We start from the raw sequence: 27914 nt of genomic DNA, 5'->3' as shown, positions 1-27914 counted from the left end.
GCAACTAGATGTTTCACTTCTCATTCAAGGAGCTTTTTCAGTTCTGACTGGATGGTAGATGGATTACTTTTTAAAGGAGCTTACAAATGACTCCTGAATGGAAATGAATGTATTTGCAAACAGTATGGAAAGCAAGAATATTTTTCTTTATAGTCTGCGTTAGAAATGTATACTGAAAACAAAAATCAAGAATGTTACTTACTGGCCAAATTCACACAACATGCTATACTAGACTAAAATGTGGTTGGGTAGTTTGTAGTTCTGTACTATAGGAAACACTGCCATTTTCTTAGCATCTTGTGTGAGCTTTGTCATCACATTACAACATAATGATTTATGGGGGTGGAGCGGTTGGTTCCTACTGGTTTGGCGGCCTGGGTCACTGGAACTGGCAGCGCACCCTCAAACCAGTTCTCCTACAGCGGCGCCATCTTGTTTTTCATTTCTGTGCATGCGCAGGACAATTTTCATTGCAATTTTTTTAAGGTTTTGCGCGTGCACAGACCTTTTTATCTGCAGATGCACACACACGCACTGAACCGGCAGTAATGTCAGCAGCAACCCGCCCTTGGGATGGAGAAAGTCATAGCATGGTATACAAATACTACACTAATGTGAAGTTAATCCAAGTTTGTTACATCTGTGAGATGAACTTAGAGAATGAAATGAAACATGGAAGTATTGTTGCTTTGTACTGAAGCAATGGAAGTAATTTTGAGTGCCCAAAGACAAACAGAGAAAGGAACTCTTGGTTCAAATAGATCTTGCTTCTCCTTCACAGACAGATGGCAGGTGCAGGAGACTGAAAGATAAATAAAATAAGACCAAGGGCTCTCTGCAGTCTGCTGTCTGCCTTTTTTCAAGCATGAACTGTGTGTATGTGTGTATGTATGTGTGTGTGTGTGTATGTATGTATGTATGTATGTATGTATGTATGTATGTATGTATAATCTATCTATCTATATCTATATATCTCTATCTCTATCTCTATCTCTATCTCTATCTCTATCTCTATCTCTATCTCTATCTCTATCTCTATATCTATATCTATATCTATCTCTAATCTATATCTATATCTATATCTATATCTATATCTAATCTATATCTATATCTATATCTATATCTATATCTATATCTATATCTATATCTATATCTATATCTATATCTATATCTATATCTATATCTATATCTATATCTATATCTATATCTATATCTATATCTATATCTATCTATCTCTATCTCTATCTCTATCTCTATCTCTATCTCTATCTCTATCTCTATCTCTAAATCTATATCTAAATCTAAATCTAAATCTAATCTATATCTAATCTATCTATATCTATATCTATATCTATATCTATATCTATATCTATATCTATATCTATATCTATATCTATATCTATATCTATATCTATATCTATATCTATATCTATATCTATATCTATATCTATATCTATATCTATATCTATATCTATATCTATATCTATATCTATATCTATCTATCTATCTCTATCTCTATCTCTATCTCTATCTCTATCTCTATCTCTAAATCTATATCTAAATCTAAATCTAAATCTAATCTATATCTAATCTATCTATATCTATATCTATATCTATATCTATATCTATATCTATATCTATATCTATATCTATATCTATATCTATATCTATATCTATATCTATCTATATCTATATCTATATCTATATCTATATCTATATCTATATCTATATCTATATCTATATCTATATCTATATCTATCTATCTATCTATCTATCTATCTATATATGTGTGTGTGTGTGTGTGTTTTTATTTGTGCTGATAAATAAATAAAGGGAGACTAGTATAGATCTATTTCAAGCTATTTAGCTCTCATCAGCTAGCCATACCCTTACTGGGATTTGAACCTGGGCTATATGGCATACTAGGCACACTAGGCAGAGATCTCTGCCTAGTGTGCCTAGTATGCCATATAGCCCAGGTTCAAATCCCAGTAAGGGTATGGCTAGCTGATGAGAGCTAAATAGCTTGAAATAGATCTATACTAGTCTCCCTTTGTTTATTTATCAGCACAAATAAAAAAACACAAAATATAACAAAGGCAACAGTAAAAATATTGGGTTTCTGTCGTGATGGACTCTTGTGACGAGCCGAAGGACAGATGATGGAAGCAGTTAGCTTCCTCCCATAATTGGGGCTTACCAGGGGTTGTAAAAAATCTTATATATATATATATATATATATATATATATATATATATATATATATATATATATATATATATATATATATATATATATATATATATATATATATATATATATATTCCAATGAATAAGAAAGAAAGAACACCTTTTCCAGTGATATACTCTTCAAAGAACTCATCCCAGGTATTCTGGTCATTCATGTGTATGCCTTTGGCAAAATGGAAGAAAGATACTGCTACATCCTTTGGATTCCGAAACAAAACCAGCATCTTTGAAAGAAAAAAGAATATATTGGCATGTACTGTAAGCATAAAATCTAGGAGAACAGAGCCAGAATAATAAAAACTGTCCATTTTTAAAAAATCAAACTATAAAAGTTCAAATGTATTTGGAAATAAATTGAATAGGGATTAGAAATAAAATTATCAAATTAGGAGAACAATATTTTTTTTAAAAAAGTTCTTTTACATGACAGAATAGCAGAATAACCTAGAGGGAGGGACCTTGGAGGTCTTCTATTCCAGTCCCCTTCTCAAGCAGGAGACCCGGTACCTTTCTGAACAAATGATTGTCCAACCTCTTCTATTTCCATTTCCTAAGTAAAGTATTGTAAGCAGCAAGCTAAGAATATTTGACATGAGATTTAACAATGGCTCAGTCTGAATAATTAAGTGAAGATACCACTGTTTTGATGAACTTGTCTGATACAACACTAAATAATGAAATCAAGCTGCAACAATCCCAGTCTTTGAGCTCTAATGTTGCACCTTTCTTGCTAGCTTGAAAAGCAGAAAATGAAATATTCAATTTTTTATGTTGAATAAAATACAATTTCTTATAACTATGCTCCAAGCCAATTCAGGACCTGAAAAGTTGATATGATCTTGGGCTTTGTAAATTAATTTGACAATACTTTATTGATAGATGATATATGTTATAATGATATATAAAATCACAACTGAGAAAATGCAGCTACTTACTTTTGTCTTCTTTTCAAAAAAAGACCTGGGCAACATGTGAGGGATGAGGTGTGTTTTTATAATTCTTCTGGAAGGCAGTTTTTCCATCCTCTTTAATAATATTAACATCATAGGAAGTTAACATCATTATGCAAAGAAAATAATACATAAGTATAAATTAGGAATATTAAAGTTCATCCCTAAAAAAACTGAGTCCCACTGATTTTGTCATTGTAAACTCTATGGTGGAATCTCCAGCTAGACTGGAAGGAAGTGTTAAGAAGGGGCTGAGTTTGGAGTTATTGAGCTACAGACCTCCCCCAGAATCCTTGAAACCTTACAATAGCACTTGGACTTATATACCTCTTCACAGTGCTTTCCAGCCCTCTCTAAGCTGCTTACAGAGTCAGCCTATTGGACCCAACAATCTGGGTCCTCATTTTACCCACCTCTCAAGGATGAAAGGTTGAGTCAAATTTGAGACTGGTGAGACTCGAACTGCCAAACTGCTGGTAGCTGGCAGTCAGCAGAAATAGCCCGCAGTACTACATTCGAACCACTGCACCCACTATGGCTCTTGCTGTTCCCAAGGGAATACAATCATTCTGGACATTCTTTTTTTTAAAAAAAATAATAATTTTAAACACACAAATACAAAGACATAGACTACATTTATACAACACGCTGGAATGTCATGTTCCTTCTTATAGCAATTTTAGATTGGCACATATTTTTATATACAATATTTTCTCTCCAAATACCTTACCATTGAGTTTCACCATTTCTAACTCTCTTATTTCATTATCATTTACTTATCTACCTATATGGACAGATTCTTGTAACATGGACAACTAACAATAAAACCCATGTTGAAATATTTTTAGGGTCCTCGTGGTTGCTTTTGCCTGACTCTACCTAATTATGTGATTGTTTTATACTGATTGAAGTGAGGAAAGTTACAATACATAATGCAGTGTAATGTGAAAGAATTGAGCAGGTAAACAGTGGCTGTCATTCTCTGACATGATATCCCCAATACATGTGCTGTATTTGGAGAGTTCCTCCAAATTCCTCTGGGAAACCATTGAGGAAGAGCAGACACCGTTTTTTTTCCTTTTACCTATACAGAGATCTGATATTAAGAGTTTAAAGGATGTAAACAAGCTAGTGACCAGCAGAAAGGAAATTGGAGTTGAAATTTCAGAACTCGGTGGAAGGACGGATAGGGGAACATGGCTGGCAAATTAAACTGGATTTAGTTACCGGAAGTTTGGGTGCTAAAAGTTTTCAAGTTTATGGTGAACCAAAGACCACCTCTTCTGGAATAATGGCAAGATCCCAGAAAAGAGAAAAGAATTCTGCTATGGTGATTTGCACTTACCCAATCAGGGATTAGAAAAGAGTCAAGAAGAAGGTAATTATTTCGCTAGCCACAAGATATTGCTATCTAAGCATAATTAACAAAAAAAGGTAATGGTTTCCCTGTCAGTCATGTGTGACTCTAGGGCAAGGTGCTCATCTTCGTTCCTTGCCCGAGGGAGCCAATGTTATCCAAAGATAATCCATGGTCATGTGGCAAGCATGGTTATACACCGAAGGTTCACGGAATGCTATTACCATCCCACTGTAGTGGTACCTATTAATCTACTTGCATTTGCATGGTTTAGAACTGCTAGGTGGGAAGGAGATGGGGCAGATAATGAGAGTTCACCCATTGCATGGAGGTCAGGTCTTGAACCCGGGCTGTCAGCTCTTCAGCTAACAATCTCATCATCTTTAACCATTGAGCTATTGCATCCATGCATAATTATCATATTTGGTTAATTCTAATGTGAGAAATTATATGGCTTACATAGTTATATTTTAGAAACACAATGACACACACACACACAAAACACACACAATGACACAGTAGTAATACTCTTGCGGACAGAGAGGTAGATGTACACAGAATGGTAGAACAATAAAACTATATATCAATTTGCTCCATTCCAACCTCTCCTGAAGATCCCTGGTGGCTCAGTGGTTAGAATGCAGTATTGTGGGCAAATTCTGCCCACAGCCTGGAGTTTGATCCTGACAGGGCTCAAGGTTCACTCAGCCTTCCACTCTTCTCAGGTTGATAAAATGAGAACCCAGATTGTTGGGAGCAATATGCTGACACTGTAAACCATCTGGAGAGTGCTATAAAGCATTACTGGGGCAGTATATAAGTCTATGTGCTATTGCTATTCTTCAAGAGTCTTTTTAGGCAGATGAAGAAGAGAGACAGAAATACTTTGCTGCATGCTACTCACATTATTATTTTCATATTGTTGAAACAGAAACCAATGCTAACCTTCTCTTTTAACAAATCTCATTTATGAGACCTATCCAGTTTATCTGGTTGGGTCGTGAAAGCAGCCCTCACATACACACCCATTATGAGGATGCTGAAGGCAAAAGTGGAACTTGGGAGGGAAGCAAAAATCAATAGTGTTCTTCAGTTTTTACTTCCTAAATCTTAGCAACTGGTTTAAGATGTGCTGCCTTTGATTTGGGAGATGGTTAACAGACTTCAAATCATTGAGATACTGTAGAAGAAACCATACACAGCTGGAAAGCCTACATTTTAAATATGTTTTTTTTTCTTGTCATGCAAATGACTTTTGGCATCTCATTCCTACGAATACAAATAAATAACTGAAAACAGTGCCAGGCCAAATTTCCCTTGTATATTGTGTCCAGTATGTTCAACATAGCATTCCAGAACTTTTCAGCTCACATGGAAATCCTGGTTGGATACAATGGTCCTCTAAATGTTTCCAAAGAAATGGATATGCCCTGCATCAGTAATATAGGGATATAGATTAAGGAGATTCTTTAGATGTGGAATGAACACTTGGATCCTTTCCTACTGTTTTAAGTTATCTGCCTGTTACTGATAAACTGCATTTTTCCACAATAGTCTATGAAAGAAGGCATGGACCGAGCTAAGTATTCCTGATAAGATACAGAGCAACCCAAAATATTTTAAAACAAGGTCAAGCTGAAAATCTTAATTTTTTATCTTGTCTTGTCTTCATATATGGTCCCTAAATTGGCAGTGTGTGGATGTCTATCACTGATATTTAGTGGTATATTATCAAAAGTTAAAGATGCAATTTCATTCTGTATTCCAATGGAAATAAGACTAAATAAGTCTGGCTAAGCTTTGGAATAGAATTAATTCACCTAAAAACCAAACCAGACAAGCTAAAAATGTTGCCTCTGCTGACTTGGGTCTTGATGTCAATGGTGGTTCCCTTGTATCTTCTGTCTGTTAAAGTAACACCATGTCCCAGCAATACATACACATTTAGGTCAGTGCCTGCCCTTACTTTAGTTTATTTCTTATAGTTTAATGTTATGATATTTAAGGATTTTGTTTGTAGTAGAACTCCAATGATCAATACACCCTTGCTGTGAGCTGATTAAACTAGACACAGAGACTTCACACAGACATCCCTATTTCTCTCCTGCGCCCATCCAGATTTTTCTGTTCTTTTCTAATGAGTGAATTTCACATTGTTAAGTCTCAATGTACTCTATGCTATATAAATAGCACTCCTGTTTACACACACTTCTCGGCTTGTAAATCTTTCATGTGATCTTCCTGCCACTTGATAGAAGCTACTGAATATTTCTCTGATTTCTAACCTCAAATTTTTCTGGATCTCCAAATTCAAGAAAAGGAAGTAGTGATAATTCCTCCAGTATTTGCTGCCTTCGCTTCTGTTCAACTTCATCATATTTTCCAGAGGCAATTTCCAGCTGTCTTAAAATCTCCCCAACCCAGTTTGAACCTGAAGAAATGCAGAAATGGTGTCACTTAATATGTAAAAGTACATATCTTGACCATAAGTCATTTCAACTATATCAGAATTGAAAATATAAACATAGAATGTCTATAAAATAAACATTGTTCATGAAACTTAAAAAAAAAAAGAGACAGGTGCACTTCAGGTGTCTGTTGCATGCACAGTATCTTTAAGTATGTAGACTTGTTGAATAAGAGTTTCATATTGAACAAGTAACTAGACATTAGGCATTGTTAATAAAAATGACAACTATTAACTGCCTTCTTAAAACAAGAATATAGAAACATGGAAAACTGTCTGACAGCGCTATAGTATGATCAACGTTATATGAAATATTCATGGTCTCAAAAATCAAAGTCCTTGCAACCCTGAATCCATCCAGTTTGACTAGATATGTGCCGTATGTAATTATTTTGGGGTATATCCACAGAATACAGAATTTATCAGCACAGCAGTATTTTGGCCTGATAAAGTCATTTTTTCAATACTACACAAGCTATAGGAAAATGAATTTTACAACTTTTGTTTATGTATTTTCATACATTGTATGGATTTATTTGGAAAATACATAACTGACATTTTAGGAATGACAGCATAATTCATATAGTTGATTATTTTAAGCAGAAATGCCAATATAATTGTATGACCCCTGTATTTCTGGAAACACACAGAAGGTCAAGAATGTCATCTTAAACATAATAGTGAGGACTTACATAACCAATCATAATAAAATGTCCAGTGCTTTGGAATCTGCTCCTTTTTATTTAACAGGAATTTTGTTAGAAGCTCTAAAGAAACGATCAAGCATGTATATATTTGACCAGAATGATATAAATTGTCCTGCCTTGAGAAGAGGGATGGACTAGAAGATCTCCAAAGTTCCTTCCTACCCTATGATTCTATATTCTATATATACAGATACAAAGGCATTCCTTGCAAAATTGTGATGCTTACCTGTTTTGGGATATGATACTAGTATGATATCATCTTTTCGAGCTCTAAAAGTATTAACCCTTTTCAGAGTTTCCAGGCAACAGATCATAGTAGGATATTTCACCCCATCATACATAAATGTCCGTTCTGAAGGAGTAGCCTTTTCATTTTCTTCCAACTTCTCATCTAGGAATTTGCTTAGCTGTTTTTGAGTCATGATTGTGCTATTCAAAGACCTCAGATGGGTAGCTTAGAGATTCAGTTGGCTTCATAAGTGAAGCTAATACCTTTATAGAGAAATCAACTGTCACATGACAAAGAACACACTAGAAGAATGGATCTTGTTACTAATTAACTGTCATGAAATACTATGAACAAAGTTTATTCAACTTTATTTCCTCCTGCAGAAAAAAAATTCCAATGAAGTTGTGGCCAACTTGGATTGAACAGATAACATGTTAGAGAAAAACATATTCTTAAGGGGATAATTGACCCAAGGCAACCTCTGAAAAATGGGGTTAGAGTTGCTGAGTTTATGAAACACTTGCTGGACAGCATGCTAGACATCTCAGAGCAACACTTTCTCAAAGCAAAAAAAGGTGACAGTAATAACCATTGCAAAAGTAGGATATTCTGCTAGCAATTGTAACCTTCATTTTTCTTATCTTTTTCCTTGTTCAGTTGCCATTGCCATAGCCTACTTATTTTTGTCAATTAATATTTGGCAAGTTAATACTGGATATTTAAAATGAATTTGAAAGATTTGCAGAAATTATATAATTGAATAATAATTATCTATAATGTAATAATAATGATGCGGGAGAAGACTCATGCAAGTCCCTTGTACTGCAAGACAATCAAACTGGTCAGTCCTACAGGAGATCAACCCTGACTGCTCTTTAGAAGGCCAGATCCTGGAGATTAAACTCAAATACTTTGTTCACCTAACAAGAAGGAAGGACTCACTGGAGAAGAGTCTAATGCTGGGAAAGATTGAGGGCAAAAGAAGAAAAGGATGACAGAGAATGAGGTGGCTGGATGGATTCACTGAAGCAGTATGTGTGAGCTTAAATGGACTCCAGAGGATGGTAGAGGACAAGAAGGCCTGGAGGAATGTTGTCCATGGGGTCGCAATGGGTTGGACACGACTTTGCAACTAACAACAACAAATAATAGTATAATTTTTATTACATGTCCTATCTGATCTGGAAGAATAAATATGTTCTAGGTACTACCGGCTAGAAAAAAGTTGGTTGATGGGGTCTCAAGCAGAAGTCATTTCTGTTGTGGCACCTTTCATAAAGCCTTGAAAACTTGGATCTGTGTCCTTGCCATTGGCTAGAGCCCACCTCTTGGTTGTAGGCTATGTGTTTTTAGTTTTGTTTCTTATATTGTGTACTTTATGTACACCACTCACGCAAATGGAGTGCACGTGCACATGATTGCCCGCTGCTTGCATAAGTGGGTATGCATGGGCATGCATGCACGCTCCTCCATTTCCATGACCCAGTTGCAACCACAGCTCAGTTGTTGGGGACCCCTGCTCTAGACTTAATAAATCTTGCTTAATTATAAACTTTCTTCCATCTTCACTGGGTGGTCCTCCTTTGATATCTAAGCTGTGGTAGCTTTAGCCAACACTAAGGGAGCCATGAGCAGAATGTCATTGAAGGAAAGATGATGCAGGAAAAAAAGGGTGAGAAACTACTCAAGGGTAGATTTCATGGATGGCCAGCTGCAAAATTTTGAATATATTTTTCATTTATTTATTTAGGAAATTTATTTGCCACCCATCTCATATCCAACAACTTTGAATGTATGTGGCACAGTTCACTGAACTTTGTAACTTCAGGGGGTGTCCCAATTTGGGCACCATCCCAGCTGGGGCTATCCCAATTCAATTTGGAAGCACTCTCCCATAGTTAAAAGAAAGAAGAGCCCAAAAATAGTAGTTAAGGAGAATTAACAAATATATATGTATCCAAGTGGTTTAAATTTACTAGAGGTAATCAGCCAATATAGCAGACAGATGAGTAAAATAAGAAGGTTAAGAATGGTGAAATACAAATGAAATACGTATAATAGAAGGGGAAACAATATAAGGTGAGCAATATCGATTGGCAATTGCTATTAGAAAGAACAGGAAGCTCCTGTTCGTATTGTATTGTGTAAATGTGGTGTATGTCTAAGTTTTGTGTGTGTGTATTTTACATGTTTGTAAATAAAAAAATAATTAAAAAAAGAAAAAGAAAAAAAGAAAAGAAAGAAGAGTTTTTGGTAAGTTGCACACACAAATGAAAGTGAACTAGCCACGCATCAGATTTAGAGACAGAACAGGAGATTGCCTGCCATGGTGCTGAAATAGCCTTGGAGAAGAGTTTAAGGACAAGTGCTTGAGTAGCATGAAAGGACACGTTGTGAGGAACAGAATGAAATAAAAAGCTACATGATGTTGTGGCCCAGCAGGAGCCGTTGGAACTGCAAACAGACTCCGACAGCGAGGAGCCTTATGAGTTGGCTCTGGAAGATGTGGAGGACGCTGGACAGGGTTCCAACTCTGAGCAGGGCGCAGAGAGGCTGGTTGGTCGCCAGGAGGCGCCTGAGGCATGGAGCAGTGGTGAAAGCCAAAGGGAGTGTGCTCCTGATGTCAGGCCTTGGAGCACTGGCGAGGAAACAAGGGAGGTGGTCCTGGATGCCCAGCAACGACGGGCAGATCGACGTAGAGAACAGCTATGCAGATACAAAAGATAATTGAATCCAGGTGGTTGTAATTAAGCTCCTCTCAAGATAGTATTTAAGGAGAGACTCTGGGAGGAGTCTGGTTGCAAGATTCAACTTAATTATCAACTCTGGAGAAGCTGTTATCTGTATCTGTCGAAGTCTGGGTTGCTGCCAAGGTTCTTTATCTGTTCGTTGTGTTTGGGCTTTCAGCCACCAAGATTTAAGAGTTGTGGCATTCCAGCTAAGCTTGTCTCGGTATTCGTTACTGGACGGAGGAGGGAATACATGATTAAGTTTGGAATGGTATTGTAATATACATGGGTGAGCAAAGGACCCCTGTTCCTTCAGAAAGAGAGGCAGAAAGAGAAGTTTTAATTCAGAGCTAAGTCAAAATAACTCTACATATATTTAAACAGTTTTGTTTGTACATTTAGGAATAATAAATAATCAGATGATTGGGGAATGAGATCATGTCATTGGATTGATCAGATGTTTAGATCAATTGGAGTTGAAATTGGGACAATAGAAGAATCTTTTGGTCACAAATCCTTTGGGCATCTTTCTTTTGAGGTGAAGGTTATCACCAGTCTGACTTTCTATTAGTAAGAACAGTTAGAAAGGACGAGTGGAACAGAACAAAGAAAGTTGCCATGCTTGCAATTATGCTTGACTTTTATAGCTGCAAATGTCTTCTTTGTATAGGTTAATGATGAACAGCTGTAACTAAAAAGGAACAAAACAATTAAAGCTTTACTTTAGAAAATTTAAGATCAAATGAAGTATAGGTAGTCCTTGGCTTACAACCATTCACTTAGTAAATGTTCAAATTTACAATGGCACTGACAAAGTGAATTGTAACCATTTTTCACACTTATGACTGTCACAGCATCCCCGTGGTCATGTAATCAAAATTTGGATGCTTGGCAACTGGATTGTATTTATGATGGTTGCAATGTCTTGGATCATGTGATTACCTTTTACAACTTTCTGACAAGTGAAGTCAATGGGGAAACCAGATTCATTTACTTTTTCAATGAATTATATACATATTTATGTCAGTTATGAATCTTGTTTTAACATGATCTTAATTTTAAAAAAATAATAATAGTGCCCCGGGGATCCTATATAGAGTATCTTTGTACATGGAACAAGTATATTGATGAAGAAAATGTCTTGCTCATAACATATGAACAGATAAAAGAGGTACAGTTAATACAGTTCATGATTATGGATTCTTATATTCATAGATAGCAATAAATGGAAAGACTCAGAGAATGAATGATACGAGTTTTAGGGTGGAGTAGGATTCATTTAACAATTGTGGCAAGAAAGGCTCTAAAACAACTGCCTTGCTTAGTAATTTTGGGCTCAGTTGTGGTTGAAATTATATTGCTTTTTGCATTTTGATCTTTTGATTCCTTGAAAGGCAGCATACGTTATTGGAACTCTATCTCTCTCCACACATACTTTGGGAGATAGGTATGGGTGGGTTCTGGTTTCTGTTACTGCTGGTCCACTCAGGGACATGCTTTGCATGCATGAGCGCTTGATGCACGCTATGTGCGCCTGTGCAGTAGTAAAAAATTGTTTCTGTGCATGTGCAGAAGCAAAAAACAAGATGATGGCACCTGTGGTGCCCCAACTAGAACCAGTTCAGGGGCATGGCCAGCTGAGTTACTACCTACTTGGCTGAACTGGTCTGAACCAGTAGGAACCCACCTCTGGAGATAGGTGGTGGTAGCAGAGATTATATATCAAAGCAGAAGGAAGAGCCATGCTAGGAGCAACCTTAGTGGTTTTGGACAACCCTAAAATTAGACCAGAACATGAAACTGGCTCCATAGAAAAACTATAATTATACTTTATTAAGATAGGTGATAATAACAGAATCTGGCCATTCTGCTTTTCTTTTCCTTCTTTCTCTCTTATCTCATTAAATCAGCCTGAACCGCTTCCAATACCATGTTCTACTGTAAGGAATGTTGTTAGACCCCAAATATTTCCTTCAAGGCAATCTCCATGGACTTCTGCCTTGAGCTTTACATCCTGCAGGCTTAAAATCCCCTACAAATTATTTGCTGTGACTTTTGTAAATTATAGAGGAGAAATACTTTCAAGATTCTCTAGCGATAGCAATAGAGAGCTTTATTACTAGCAATAAAAATATTTCAAGAAATCCATAGTGGTTCTTGTTTCCTGACTTTGCCAGTCTCTTATGGCTTCACATTAATCTCAAAGCCTACCACAGCAACCTTTCCATACAATTATATCTGGTGTACGTACCAGAGTTACTCTAGGTCTTTTTCTCACACTTTCCCCTATCCGTTAAACTCAAATTTCTCCACTGCAAGAATTCTATCTTGCTCCTTGGTTTGCTAGTTTCCCATTACTGTTCATGAAACAGGGACAGTTTTCAGTCTTTTAAATTATCCAGATACTGCACAAATAATGCACTACAGAGAAAAGAATTTGTGTGGTATTAACTCCTCCATTTACCCAGGTGGCTAGATTAACAAAGTAATTGTCAGGGTTCCAAGTAACACTCCCAACCAAAGAAGACTCCAAGGCTAGCAATTCCACAAAGTTCCATTTTATTAGAGATGTCATATTGGCACATCTGGGAAAACTCAAATCTGACAGTTCTTTCCCCACCCCAAAGAAAGTCAGAGATCCACTCCCTGCATCGACAAGTTCATCACATGGTCCAATCATTGCAATGTCCCAATGGGAGACAACCCCAAGTCACTCCCATCCAGGTGCAAGCTGAGTGTCCTTGACTATCATAGAAAAGAATGTTGTTATGGCTAATCCTCTGTACTGATTTATGATAGCAATTGCGGCAAATCTCATTGCCACTGTTAAATGACTTCTGTGTAATTGTTATGTGCAACATCACATGATTATCATTTGTGACTACCTGGTGGCTTCCCTTCTTTTCTCTCTACCTGTATTGGTGTAATTTCTTGTTACTAGCAATCATTCGGATTGGCAGCAGGCAATCAATTAATTTTCTGTTAGGATTTATGATTAAGATGTCAATGAACAATACATAATTACATTTCAAATTGATTTCAGTATTTAATAGTATGTATGAAAATGTGTGTAGATGAGTGTGTATGAATAAACACACAGAAACATATATGTATGCTCGAAGAATTGGTGTGATTAAGAGCTTGTTGATTTCTATACAATAAAAGGTCACATTCTTTCTCACATCTATCCAGTTGTCTTATATTTCTAAAATACTTTGTCATAAATCTGAATAAGAATGAATATGCTATTAGCAGGATTAAGTAATGCAGTTTAGCCATTTATAGCTTATAAATTTATAGAACTGTTGTCAGTAAACTCTTGAAATAATTTCCATATATATTCCACCCTAACCCTAACCCTTTCATGCAGAGATTACATAAAAATCATAAATTTATTAAAATGTAAATGTAATGCCTTGTTTCTGAGAATGGAATTATTTTACAATGGATAGCTTTTTTCCTTGAGCTTCATGTCTTGCAGTAATGATCATAGTTTATCAATTTTCCCACTTTGGTTCCTTCTAAGCGCTCTTTAAATACGGTGTCCATCTCCTTGTTGTTTGCTTCACTAAAAAGTGTTTTCCAGTCTCTTACTCCACCTGAAAACAAACAATTATTTTCCTTTTTTATATGAAAACCACACATCTTGTAATGTCAATAAGTATTTGCCTAAACTAAAGCCTGAAATACTACTGAATACTCAGAGAAATAAATAATAATTAGATGTTTTACAAATGTTCTTTTGCAAATGCTCCATATATACTTTTCTTGGTATCCATCCATCCACTTAATCTAGTCTTCTAATCAAACCCCCTGACTAGGCAGGAAACCCTATACTATTTCAGACAGATATCTATCCAACATCTTAAAGACTTCAGTGTTCGGACTTTCACAACTTCTGGAGGCAAGCTGTTCCACTGACTGATTGTTTTAACTTTCAGGAAATTTCTCCTCAGTTCTAAGTTGCTTCTCTCCTTGATTATTTTCACCAATTGCTTCTTGTTCTATCTTCAGGTGCATTGGAGAATAGTTTGACTCCCACTTCTTTGTGGCAAACCCTGAGATATTGGAACGCTGCTATCATGTCTCCCCTAGTCCTTCTTTTCATTAAACTAGACATACCCTGTTCCTGCAACCATTCTTCATATGTTTTAGTCTCCAGTCCCCTAACCATCTTTGTTGCTCTTTTCTACACCTTTTTTACACTGTGGCGACCAAAACTGAATGCAGTATTCCAAGTTTGGCCTTACCAAGGCATAATAAAATGGTATTAACATTTCATGTGATCTTGATTCTATCCCTCTTTTTATGTAGCCTAGAACTGTGTTGGCTTTTTTGGCAGTTGCTGCACACTGCTGGCTCGTCTTTAAATGGTTATCCACTAGGATTCCAAGATCCCTCTCACAGTTAGTACTATTGACCAAGGTACCACCTATACTGTACATGTGCATTTTGTTTTTCTTGCCTAAATGTAGAACCTTACTTTTTGCACCATTGAATTTCATTTTATGAGATAGTGCTCAATGTTCAAGTTTGTTAAGATCCTTCTGTATCTTAAGCCTATCTTCCGGAGTGTTGGCTGCCAGCTTGGTGTCATCTGCAAATTTGATGAGTTGCCCATTTATCCCCTCATCCAAATCATTGATGAAAATGTTGAAGAGTACTGGGCCCAAAACAGAGCCTTAGGGTACTCCACTGCATACTTCTTTCCATGTTGATGCAATTCCATTGAGGACTACACGTTGAGTATGGTTGGTCAGCCAGTTATGAATCTATCTGGTGGTGATGCTGTCTAACCCAATTTTTCTACTTTATCTAGTAGTAGGTTATGGTCTACTTTATCAAATGCTTTACTGAAGTCCAAGTAAATTATATCGACAGCATTCCTCTGCTCCACTAATTACTTCTCTCACCCTCTTTAGAAAAGGAACAATCATGGACATAGGATATTGAGGTTGGAAGTTTATTCATCATCAAATCATTATAGACAGATTAAACTCAAGCATGGCTAACTGGATTTGTAATTATTATGCTTCTCTCATTTTCTGACCACTTCCATTTAAAATAATAATAAAAGTTTATTTTTTTCTATAGTCTACACAAAGCATAGTTCTTTTTTCAGTTAATCAATTTGAACATGCATTTTGTGATGGCTGTTGAATTCTTGATTCTTTTTTTAAAAAAATGCAAATTAGTTAGACTTTCATATTATTTCCCCAATCTATGGAATGGGGATAATAATTAACTCTCACTAAAATAAGATGCTATATTTACCTCCATGATGTAACAAGCACAACATTATGGATGTTCAAAAGTTACCTTTCCGGAAAAGAACTTCACCAAATTCTCCATGGGTTGTTTTAGATTTTTCTTTCATCGCCTTGAATGTGCTCCTTTCTGCAACACCCTGAAAGTCTTCCTCATTTAAGTTCAGTTCAAGAAATGTGGAAATCTTTTTGGCTCCTAAAGCTGGGTTCTGAAAAAGGGATCAATTTGTATTGCTGTCCCATTTCTAAGAAAGACCAACTTTGGGAAGGGAATGATGCAAATATATGACTTCCATGTCTAAGATTCATTCTGATTTTCTAATTCTAAATGCTATGGTGATATTCTACATTCCCTATGTCAAGTAAATAAATGAAAGATCTACATGAATATAAAAATATATGTATAAATATATGTACATACACACACATACTATTTCAGGGAGCAAACACAATTTCCCCATGCTCAGTTTGATCCCATTTCATCTTGATGGACGTTGTTTATGCTATGGTTGGCTGGTTGGCACAGTTATTTCTACTTCTTCCCCAGAGCAGAAAGGGGTAAAATAATTATTGGGGGGAGGGAAAGAATCAATAAACAAATGCAGAGTTTCTTTAGCTGAAAATCATACAGGCTATCTGCTGGAGGATCATGGGTCTTTCTTAATTATAAACTTCATGAATTTCTCTCAGGAAACCTGGAGGTCATAGGTCATCTATACTCTAGCAGAAATTTTGGGAAAGCTTAATTGATATCTGGAATGGATTCTGCACATCTAGCAGTGATTAGAATTCTGATCTGATTTGTTCCAAAAGTTCTGGTTTTAAATTCCTACTACGCCCTAAAACTCGCATCATTCTTTCTCTAAATTTTCCCATTCATTGCTGTATATGACTATAAGAATCCATATATCTGAACAATATTAACAGTACCTCTTTTATCTCTTCGTATGTTATTGGCAGGACATTTTCTTTATCAATATACTTGTTCCATGTACAAAGATACTCTATATAGGATCCCCAGGGAACTATTGAATTTTTTTAAAAAATAAGAACATGTTAGAACAACATTGATAGCTGACATAAAGATGTATATGACTCATTGAAAATTTCAGCTGATCTCTGAATATCAGCTCTACAGAGTTTATCTTCTTCCAGTCCTTTTTCCTTAGTTCTAATGTCTGTGAATATTGCTATTATCTAGAAAAATTACTCTTTTCTTTTTAATTATGCCAGGTATGATGTTTGTTAGTTAGTAATCAATTTATATATGAAAATCACATACAAATTAACATCATTGGTAGTGTTTAATTTTGTGATCATGCCACATTTAGAAAACTGAGAAATTATAGTTTTGCATAGATGCCAATGTATTGTAGTACTTACACAGTTCTGACATGGTTTATAATCTGAGCATAAACAAGCATATACAAGCAACAAAAGTTAATTGGAAAATTAATATGATTATTATTATTCCATCTAAATAACACTCTCGGGATATATTTATTTTTGCTAAATATTTGTAACTAGATTTAAGCCAAAATAATAAATGTATATCTTTCTTTTTTCATTTGGCCTACACATAACAATGGCTTTACATGAAATTACCCTAGCTGCCAGATGTTATAATGAAAGACCTTGAAAAACTGAATTACAATTTTGGAAATAGCAGTAGCAATAGCACTTAGACTTAGACCATGGCTCATCTACTTATCTGGGCCTCTCAAATGGGAAAAGGCCAACATACAGAATGAATGAATGAGTGAGTGACTGAATGAATGAAAGAAGACATTTTTCTGCTATTATATTGATTTATGAGTTAACCACTGCATCACCATGGCTCATGTACTTCTCTGGGACTCTCAAATGGAAAAGGGCCAGCATACAGAATGAGTGAGTGAGTGAATGAACGAACAAATGAATGAAAATATTTTTCTGCTATTCTATTGATTTATTAGTTGGATTTATATTCTGCCTTTTATGCAGATGCTCAAGGCTGCATACATAGAACACCTTCTAATTTTTTTCCTACAGTAATAACTCTGGGAAGGAGACTCAACTCAGGCAATGAGAAATATTTGTTCCTCTTTTCAATTATTATTTGTTCCTATATCAGAAAAGGAATTTGTTCATAGGATTAACTATTATTTATTGAAATAAGCTGAGAACCTGAACTTGAATTCGAAGTATCTCTGCTTGAACAAAGCATACACTAATCAATAAGAAATAATAATAAAGCTAGACAGCTACTATGTTCTTCATATCTACAGACATTAATAATAGGAATGAATAGAAATTCTACTTTTTCCTATCATCAAAGCTCGGAAGAACTCTTCAAATGTATCATGGGGAGGAGTAGGACTGAAGTTCTTTGAAAAATGGAAAAAAGATACAGCAACATCTTTTGGATTTCGAATCAGCATCAGTACCTAAAAACCAAAAAAACATTAGGATATCAAATAAAATAGCATAGATTACATTTCCAAAATGCACCAGATTCTCTGAAAATTATCCTAAACTACTTTTTATCACTGAAATCTTACATACACTTGCCTGTACCAGAAACAGAATCACATTCAGTCCATGGTATCTTACTGTACATTAATGCAAAGATGTTAGGGAACAGAATGGCCTAGGGCAGGAGTGTCAAACATCATTTCATTGAGGGCTGCATCAGGTTTATATTTGACCTTTGGGGCCAGGGTGGGCATGGCCAGGGTGACTGTGGCCAGTTTGATGTCACTCCTGTGGAGGGCACCAGTGATAGCCTAAGCCCCATTTTCGGCTGCCAGCCTTCTGCAATCTTCTGCCAGTGTAAACAGAGCTCGGGAGGGCTCGTTTTCACTGGCAGAGGGTTGCAGGAGGCTATGGCAGCCGAAAACAGAGCTCAGGAGTACATTTTCACTGGCAGAAGCACTGTGGGCCAGTCCTTCGCTGTCTCCAGGGCAGTCCAAATCTAAGTACCCTGCCGGTTGAATCTGGCCCCTGATCTTGAGTTTGACACCCCTGGCCTAGTGAAGCAATATATTTCCAGATTAAGTGGGTGGATGGAAAAAATGGATGTTTTAGAAAGTAGTTCCACCTTGTCTTCTTCTCAGGGCTGACCAGCCCAAAGTCACCCAATTGGCATTATATCTCATTTAACTCGATGCCTTAATTACTACACCAAATTTGCTATCTAGTTAGTATGGAATCTCCATTTCAAATCTATTTACAGTTATTTCCCGAAATGATGTCTCTGAATTACTAAAGGGCAGAGCTTTCATTTGGAAACAGTCATATTCTGGAAATGCAATTGATTTGCACTGCGGTAATTACAATTATCCAAATTTAAAGGAGTGATCAACAAATAGCTATGGTAAACACAGCTATTGTACTGGTGTAACGTTTACTATTGTGCTACCCAGTCATCCATTTGTGTGGTGCATAATGATTATTATATTAAGCATGCTCTTGCTTATCTTATTCTCAAAGATTTACTGTTCAAAACTAACTTTATCCATATAGAAATACTCATTGAATTTTATCAATATTGTTACACATTTATGAGCATTAAATGGGTACTTACTTTGGCTTTGTTCTTGAAAATAGATGGTGGGAATCTATCAGGACGGAGATGAGTAAACATCACTCTCCTGGAAGGATAAGTATCCATCCTCTTCAATAAATAATAAATAAAATAAAATCAATCAATTATCAACTCCCAGAATCCTTCAATCAGCATGAGAAACACCAGATTAGACTATTCAGATTGGAATAATTCTTGGACACTACTTAAATTCAAGCTTTCAAAGTCACAAAAGTTATGTTTCCCTTTACAGTCATCCACCCCACAATCATAAAATAAGAAATTGCTTGGAAATAAGTTTGTTGAACTCAAATATCACACCTGGTTTTGCAGGCCAAAAAATCTAGGTAAATATAATCCAGGGTATGGTCTAAACTCGGCTAGGCTAGGCTAGGCAAGAAGAGATGAGACAAGACTAATAACATTACATTTCAAATAGTTTTCCTCAATAGTAACACACTTACTGGTCAGTGGATTGGTTAATGTATCAACCAAGTTCAATTTTACCTCTTCAAAGACTGAATCGTGAAGAATCAACTCAGATGTCTCTCATCAAACATAATCTGACTGACTAATTTTATTCTGGGGACGCCCTGAAAAAATACTCAATAATTTACCTCTATTGCTGTTTTAAAATATGGTCTGATGAAAATTTACCACCATTGAGTAGTTGATGTCTGCATAATTAATACTAACCTTATACTTTTCAGTATCTCCTATTTCAAGATATGGAAATTCCGCTAGGAGAAGTTTTTCATCCAACTTCTCTGGTTCATATTTCTTTGCAGATGTTATTACTAAATCAGTAACAATCTGGCCAACCCAGTTGGTACCTGGGGGAGGGGGACAAAATTAAATCCATTTATAGTACCATATATACTTGTATAATAAAAACATAAAAGTAATACCAATCAATTTACAATTGAAGGGCTGTGAAAAAAGTGTAGGAACTGGACATAATGCTCTGCAGGCATTTCATAGCCCAGAATCCTCATAACACATTTCTGTTTGTCAGACAGTGTGCTCTTATAATCTTCAGAGATATTTCTTTATTTAGTCTTAACACCTGGACAGATGTACACTGGGAAAGGTCTTCCCTCTTAGACCCAAGTCATTTAAAATTTTTAAAAATCAATAGCCACACTTTAAACTGTGCTCAGCACTAGTCTTTCAGCATTGGCATCCCAAGATCACCCTTTCTTGCAATTAAATTCCTTGCTTATTGACTGAGTTCCATTCTAGTGAACATATGACAGTATTTAGTGTTTGCCATTTATTACCAAAATGTTTACAAACAGTCACTAAGGTAGTTCCAAAAAAGAGAGGAGAATCTGTATTAAGCTTACCTAACCACTGTACTTTTCACCAATTGCACTTTCCAAATGCTTTTTATAAAGTATAATCTCTCTCAAATGCACTGGGGTAATCAAAAAAAAGGAAATAACCAAGGCATGAATAATTGTTGCCAAATTTTATTGGCTCATAAAAAGGTGGTGGTATTTGTCCACATAATGCCAACTATCAAAAAACTATCTGTCATAGAATTACAAGCAATTGGGCTTTCTGTATGACTTTTATGTTCATACTGCTTATTAAATGGAATTATCAAGTCTGCATAAATAATGCTAACCTTACACATTTCAGTATCTCCTATTTCAAGATATGGAAGTTCTGCTAGTAGAAGTTTAGAACTTAGAACTCTCAGAAAACTCAATTTTGCAGACTGAGCATTAGGTATAACAGACTCATTGAAATAAAATACTTCTGCTTTGACAAAGTGGACATGTCTCCTGCAAGGCAGTAGTTTCTCAAGATTACTTTGAAAACTGCTAGGATTTAACAACCTGCCAAAGTATCTTTTTAAAATAAACTTTTTAAAATATAATAGTATTAAACACCCACTATATGGTTTTTTTCAGTATTAAACACATACTATAGATTGTTTTCCCTGCTTTTGCGGACTGAAAGTGACATTATACATTTAACAGGTGAAGTTCAATTTTACCCACTAACATTGGCAAGGATCTCAATAATTTCAGAGAGGAATCTATTTCTGAAGGCAGCTCTTAGTCAGGATAGAAAGCATTTGGGCATAATGGAGCCTTCACCCCTCATTTTTTTCCAAGTCTGTCTTTGCTGCTAACAGAGCTCAAATTCTGATGAAACAAAGTGCAAAGTCCATATCTGTTCAAAAACATTTCCAGGATCTTTCTGCTTTCAATCTTTGCACTTGCAACATTCTCAGTCAAGGTATAACTTTTAGAAAAGGTTGCATTACGACTTGCCAAATTTAATTTCAGGAATACTTTGATGAAATGCACATATCCCATGAGTTCTAAGAACATTTTGTAACAGCAGACTTGCTGATGTTAGAGTACTGCGTCCTCATTTTTCAATGTAGTGATACACTTTGATCACAAGTCCTTGTATGCTTGTGAATAATTTCAAGTACTATAGGTAATACACATTAAGACATTTGCAAATTTTGATAACTTTGAATTAATAGTTTTAACTGTCAGTGCAATAATCCCATTTCTGCGTAGAATTCCTTTGGAAAAAGATAGACAAAGCAAAAGCAGTAAAATAGTACACACCTTGACAGTGAAACTTGAACCCTTTGACATTTTTTTCCTCATAAATATGACAAGCTCTCTTTGAACTCAAACTTTATTTGACCCTATTTCCTTATTCTGATGTAGAATAATCTGTGCTTGGTTATTATGGTCAACGGCCAGGGTAAGTTTTTAACATGTTTTCCTCATTCATATGAAAATATATTTCATTAGATATACTGATACTCGAGAGGTTAAGAGTTTGGCAAAAAAAAAATAGTGTTTTTGCACAACCTTCTCTACCAAAAATAAATAACCCTCTATATAAAAATAAACTATGAATAAAATTCAGCTTAACTACCATATTTATTTATCCATACATGCATACGTACATCCAGAATATTTGTAGTTCAGGGTTCAAATGAGGAGTCCTTGGTCTTTTCTTGGCTTGATGGTTTTCTTGCAGACATTTCATTATCCTAACTATGGTAGGTAACATCATCAATGATAGTAAGGAAACTTTTTTGTTCTCTTTTGGGCTGGTTGATTGTCTCTTTTGCATAGTCTATAGATGTTGTTAATGTCTATGTATCTATTGATGGTTGATTTGTCATCGGAATATAAACTGACAACAAACAGCACTCCTTACTAGCATTGATGATGTTGCCTAGTTAGGGTAATGAAACATCTGCAAGAATTTTCTAACAATTGTGGCACAGATTGATTACAAATTGTCGAATGACAAAATAACACAGTAGAGATTTTAGTTTCTGTTGGAAGGCTGATGGAATGTTGGCTGGTTGCAACATAATCCTGTTCTGAAGTAGAAGCAATCTCGTGGGGTGAATAGTTACATAACAGGACACTGGACATTAGTCGTGGAAAGTGTTTTCTGAACTTAATGCTGGGTGTTTCAAGACCTGCACAGGAGGACGATATTCCTTAAGATGGGGGGGGGAGGATGAGCAACGTTTTGGTGATCACAAATCTGGTGTAACATTTCTAAAGGGCAGAGGAGCACCAAAGTCAGATTCATCATGGACTTTGTAGGAGCCGAGGTGGCGCAGTGGTTAAATGCAGCACGGCAGGCTACTTCAGCTGACTGCAGTTCTGCAGTTCGGCTGTTCAAATCTCACCGGCTCAAGGTTGACTCAGCCTTCCATCCTTCCGAGGTGGGTAAAATGAGGACCCGGATTGTTGTTGGGGGCAATATGCTGACTCTGTAAACTGCTTAGAGAGGGCTGAAAGCCCTATGAAGCGGTATATAAGTCTAACTGCTATTGCTATTGCTATTTAAACTGATATACTGTATGCCTACTTCATCATACTTTTAATCTATTCCCCCCCTCAAAATGGAAACAGTACTCTTAAAGAGGGCTCTGAATATGACTAAAAGGGCACTCAGTGACTGTAGGATGCTCCTTGCTGCCCTAGGCTAAGGTGACCAGATTTTAACATTGGTAAAGAGGGACACCATTTACCCGGGGGGGGGGGGTGTTTCCTTGATTAATTTTTTTTTAAAAAATCGGGACTTTTTAAAAACGCCGCAGGACGTGGGACAAATTGTTCAAAAGTGGGGCTGTCCCGCCAAAAGCGGGACGTATGGTCACCTTACCCTAGGCTGAAGTTCAATGAGAAGGCCTGGATACACCAATGATGCCATTAAGGTGGCACTTGGAAAGTAAAGCAGAACATAGGTCATCATTTCTATCTTTCTTACAATGGAAATGCCAGCTAAAGGTCACAAAGGTATATTGTACCCTTTACAAAGGGTTCCCTCTTAAAGGTTTCCAAATATTTGCATAATGTTATTCTTAATATTGTTCAACTCTATGTTTTAACAGCTATGATACCTAGCTAGATAGATAGCTAGATAGCTAGAGACAGACAGACAGACAGACAGACCTTTCATTACTGACCTGGGATTCTAAAAGTATGTGAAAGGATTCATCCACAGGATTCATAATATGAATCTGGATGGATTCATAATATTGTGTATCTTTTCCCTCTCTATGTGCATTGTTGTTGGTTATGCTAATGGAAATGCATTTTCCCACATTTGAACAAACTATAAATGCACCATAAATGTTTAAAGAAGTTGGCATACAACAATAAACAGCCCAACCAAAGAATCTCTAAGACTACCTGCACCAACACTGATAGGGCAATCCACTAGAATATAAACTGGCACTCCTTACTAGCACTGATCATGTTACTTAGTTTGGGTAATGAAACATCTGCAACAGTGGTGGGTTGCAGGCAATACGCCCTGGTATGGGCGTACTGGTGCCTGCCCAGAGCACCAGATACCATTCCGGTACGGTGCTCAGGCGCCTACCTGAGCTCCTTACCAGTCTTTTAAGTCTTCAGCATTTCTGCGCACATGCATGGCACGGACAGCACCTGCGCAATGCTCCACTGAGCAGCTGGAGTGTCGCAGAGGCTTGCGGAGGTGCTAAGACCCATGCGCGTGTTGCGCACATGTGCATGCACGCTGCACGCGGCCATGTGGACAAGGCTGGGCCCATTGCAACCGGAACCCACCACTGATCTGCAAGAAAACAAGTAAGCTCAGACAGCACTAAGGACCCCTCATTTCAGGCCTTAGCTACAAATATTCTCCTTTATTGATGTGTCAACTGTAAACACAGTGAGAAACCTGCAGGAAAGCTAAAACAAGACAAACTATGTTCAAGCATCTGAGTAAATTACACATTCTAAAAAAGCAGACCCCAGGTTCTATTCAAATATAAGGTTTTTGTTTTGCTTTATTTTTACTGGCGTGATATATTAAAGTACAATTGGCATTTTAATATAGCTGAGAAATTATTCAGAAAGTTTCCAATTTAGAGACTTACCTTTGTGTGTAATGCTTCCAATCAGCACCAGTTCAAAAATTCCCATTATAAAATATATTAAAAAATGAAAACTTGTCCCTTCCAAACAGGGCTTTTCTTTGGAATTCTAAAAGATTGAAAGCCCAATGAATGCCATTGAACATACAAGTTTAAAGTTGCTAGTGTTATTAAACTTTTGTAGCTAAAATGTCAGCAATATAGGATCGTAGCAAGGGTGACATATATTCAATCAATCAATTTGAAGTCTGTTTAACAATATGGTTTCTCTCTATAGATGTAATGATAGTTTTTTTTTCCACAGTGCACAGGTTTTTTTTCCACAGTGCAACTTCAAAGATTAAATAGATATTATTTAAAATTTCTCAGGGAATGGCAGAAACAAGGACAATTATGGATATGCAGAGATGTTTTTCATATTATTCCTGACGTTTTCCTTACCCTTTGATTTTATTCCAGGCTGTTACCCTATGATTGATTAATTCCTCACTTTTTAAAGTAAAAATTAATCTGGCAGGGCCTTTTAAAAATATGTATCCAAAGCCCAGAGTCACCTTTGTAGATATAAGAAAACCAACAAACAAACTCACCAGATTTGCAATATCCTGCTAGAACTACATCGTCACTCCTGGCTTGGAAGGCCTCCAAAGCTTTGAACTGTTCTGGGTTGCAAGTGATAGTTGGGTATACAATTCCTTCATGAATAAACAGCTTCTCATCTGGTGTCATCTGCTCTCCTTCTTTCATGCCTTTTTCCATAATCTCAATTAACTTTTTTCTAACATATGCCATTTCCACGTTTTTCTATATATATATATATATATATGTGGGGGGGGGGGAATCTGTTCAAACAAACAACCCAATTTTCTTTTAAATACAATATAGATGAATGTATATATAGTTTTCAGCTGTAAAAGACAGACAATGATTTAAAACATGTGTTTGCAGTGCAAATCAAAATGTCCAAATAAAAACAAAAAGAGGAAAAAAGATTTTCCTACAATTGAAGGCATTTCAATTCTGGATATTTTCTATTAGGATGAAATGGAAAAACATAATTTTAAATTTTGAAAGATCTAATGACAATGTCCCCATAAACACTTATTCTGCTAGAGTAAAAGCCATTGCAGTTACAAGTTGTAATCTCCTTTTGTACAGTGCCATTCAGTTTGGCTGCAACGTCAGTACACCTAAAACACCAGCAAATATTTTTCTTCACTCTCAAAACAACAACAAAACCCAGAAAGATAAAGAAAAAGAAAAAAATAATAATTGTATCCTGCTTCATTTTTCTCTTTCACCCAGCTTTGCTTGTCTGCTCCTCAATATTTCTGCATTCTTTGAAATATATCAAGATTGGCTTACATTTTTCCACGCTCTGCAGTAAGACAACAATGTTCGTGATGCACTTCAATATATCAGCCTTTATAATTTTAATCAATTTTTCATGGAGATCTCTTTCTTTAATTCCACTGACAGTTTAATACTCACCAAGGCGTAACCTGCAGAAAGCTGGAGAGGAACCACCTCTGGTGTGTACCTAGCATAAATAATCCCATGACTCTGAATGTATGTAGCAAAGTTCATTGAACCTCAGGGCTAGTCCCAAACTGGGCACCATCCCAGCTGCTCTGAAAAAGGTGCTATCTCAATTCAATTTGTAAGCACTCTCCCATAGTTAAAAGAAAGCAGAGTAGGTTCCACACTCAAATAAAAGTGAACTCACTGAACATTATTTTAGAGACAGACTGGGAAGATTGCCTGCCATGGTGCTGAAATAACCTTGGAGAAGAGTTTAAGGACAACTGCTTGAGAAGCATGAAAAGACAAAATAAAAAGTTTTCTAAGTATGCACCTGGATGAGCGAAGGGCCCCTGTTCCTTCAGAAAGAGGGGCATGCAGAGAAGGCATAATTCAGAGCACAGTCAAAAATATTCCACATATCTTTAAAGAGTTTTGTTTGTACATTTAGGAATAATAAATAATCAGATGATTGGAGAATGGGATCATGTCATTGAAATGATTAGACGTTTAGATCAATTGGATTTGGAATTGGGACAATAGAAGAATCTTTTGGTCACAAATCCTTCGGGCATCTTCCTTTTGAGGTTAAGGTTATCACCAGCCTGTCTTTCTATTAGTAGGAACAGTTAGAAAGGATGACTGGAACAGAACAAAGAAAGTTGCCATGCTTGCAATTACGCTTGACTTTTATAGCTGCAAAAGTCTTCTTTGTATAGGTTAATGATTAACAGCTGTAACTAGAAAGGAACAAAACAATTAAAGCTTTATTTTAGGAAATTTAAGCTCAAGTGAAAAATAGGTAGTCCTTGATTTACAACCATTCACTTAGTGACTGCTTGCACTGAAAAAGTGAATTGTAACCGTTTTTCACACTTATGACAATTATGACATCCCCATGATCATGTGATCAAAATTTGAATACTTGGCTACTGGAATGTATTCATGATGGTTGCAGTGTCTTGAGTCATGTCATCACCTTTTACAACTTTCTGGTGTGTGACATCAATGAGGAAGCCAGATTCATTTAATTGTGGCAAGAAAGACTGTAAAATGGTGCAAATTTCAGTTAACAACTGCCTTGCTTAGCAATAGCAATTTTGGGCTCCATTGAGAAATTCAGCCTAGAAATAAGGAGAAATTTTCTGACAGTGAAAACAATTAACCAATTGCCTTTAGAAGTTGTGGCAGCTTCATCACTGGAAGCTTTCAAAAAGAGACTGGATTGCCTTTTGTCAGAAATGGTGTAGGGTCTCCTGCTTGGGCTGGAGGTTGGACTAGATGACTTATAAACTCTCTTCCAACTTTGTTAATCAGTTAATTCATATTTGTTTTCCTTCTGCAACAGTCAGCTGTCCACAGAAAAATTGAACTCTTGTAGGAAACTAGCACCCACCCATCTCCTAGAAGAATGAAATATCCTGGGAAATATTAAAGGCAGAATATTGTATTTCCATGGATAAGA

General features: G+C 36.3%; 2 protein-coding genes across 6 annotated transcripts in view; both read right to left on the bottom strand.

The window, feature by feature from the left end:
• The window catches only part of LOC116507096 (sulfotransferase 6B1-like), a 30140-nt gene extending 21656 nt beyond the window's left edge, over positions 1-8484 (bottom strand). The window contains exons 1-4 of one of the 2 annotated variants that reach the window (XM_032215039.1): positions 7958-8484; positions 6843-6988; positions 3186-3275; positions 2351-2474 (exon numbers count right to left, since the gene is read on the bottom strand). In XM_032215039.1, the coding sequence (XP_032070930.1) occupies positions 2351-2474; positions 3186-3275; positions 6843-6988; positions 7958-8153 (556 nt within the window). In that variant the 5' untranslated portion in view covers positions 8154-8484. The remainder of the gene's footprint in view (positions 1-2350; positions 2475-3185; positions 3276-6842; positions 6989-7957) is intronic. The other variant, XM_032215038.1, reaches the window with a different exon arrangement.
• A 4747-nt stretch (positions 8485-13231) lies between these two features.
• On the bottom strand, positions 13232-26530 carry LOC116507205 (sulfotransferase 6B1-like). 4 transcript variants are annotated; one of them, XM_032215182.1, is made up of 8 exons: positions 26420-26530; positions 26294-26306; positions 20218-20354; positions 19522-19611; positions 18256-18382; positions 16887-16981; positions 16009-16165; positions 13232-14288 (listed from the first exon to the last, which is right to left on the bottom strand). In XM_032215182.1, exons 1-8 carry the CDS (start codon positions 26513-26515, stop codon positions 14158-14160), a joined length of 846 nt encoding a protein of 281 aa, XP_032071073.1. In that variant the 5' UTR covers positions 26516-26530; the 3' UTR covers positions 13232-14157. The 4 variants fall into 4 exon arrangements, with proteins under 4 accessions (XP_032071073.1, XP_032071072.1, XP_032071071.1 ...); XM_032215181.1 differs by lacking the exon at positions 26294-26306 and adding an exon at positions 25519-25770 and having other exon boundaries at positions 26420-26462; XM_032215180.1 differs by lacking the exon at positions 26420-26530 and adding an exon at positions 25519-25770 and having other exon boundaries at positions 26294-26413.
• Between the last annotated feature and the right edge of the window lie 1384 nt (positions 26531-27914).

This window comes from Thamnophis elegans, chromosome 4 (genome assembly GCF_009769535.1).
Source record: "Thamnophis elegans isolate rThaEle1 chromosome 4, rThaEle1.pri, whole genome shotgun sequence".
Lineage (NCBI taxonomy): Eukaryota > Metazoa > Chordata > Lepidosauria > Squamata > Colubridae > Thamnophis > Thamnophis elegans.
Note: the sequence above shows the minus strand (reverse complement) of the source record. Positions and strands in the feature narration are given on the sequence as shown.

Bases quoted from the DNA above. Each gene is read 5' to 3' on its own strand.
- LOC116507205 (XM_032215181.1), bottom strand. From the start codon at position 25,720: ATGGCATATGTTAGAAAAAAGTTAATTGAGATTATGGAAAAAGGCATG. The intron at 18,383-19,521 runs GTAAGTACCCAT...TTTGGTTTTTAG, and splicing joins TTTTCAAGAACAAAGCCAAA to GTACTGATGCTGATTCGAAA. The intron at 16,982-18,255 runs GTAGAATTTCTA...AAAATTCAATAG, and splicing joins AGCTTTGATGATAGGAAAAA to TTCCCTGGGGATCCTATATA.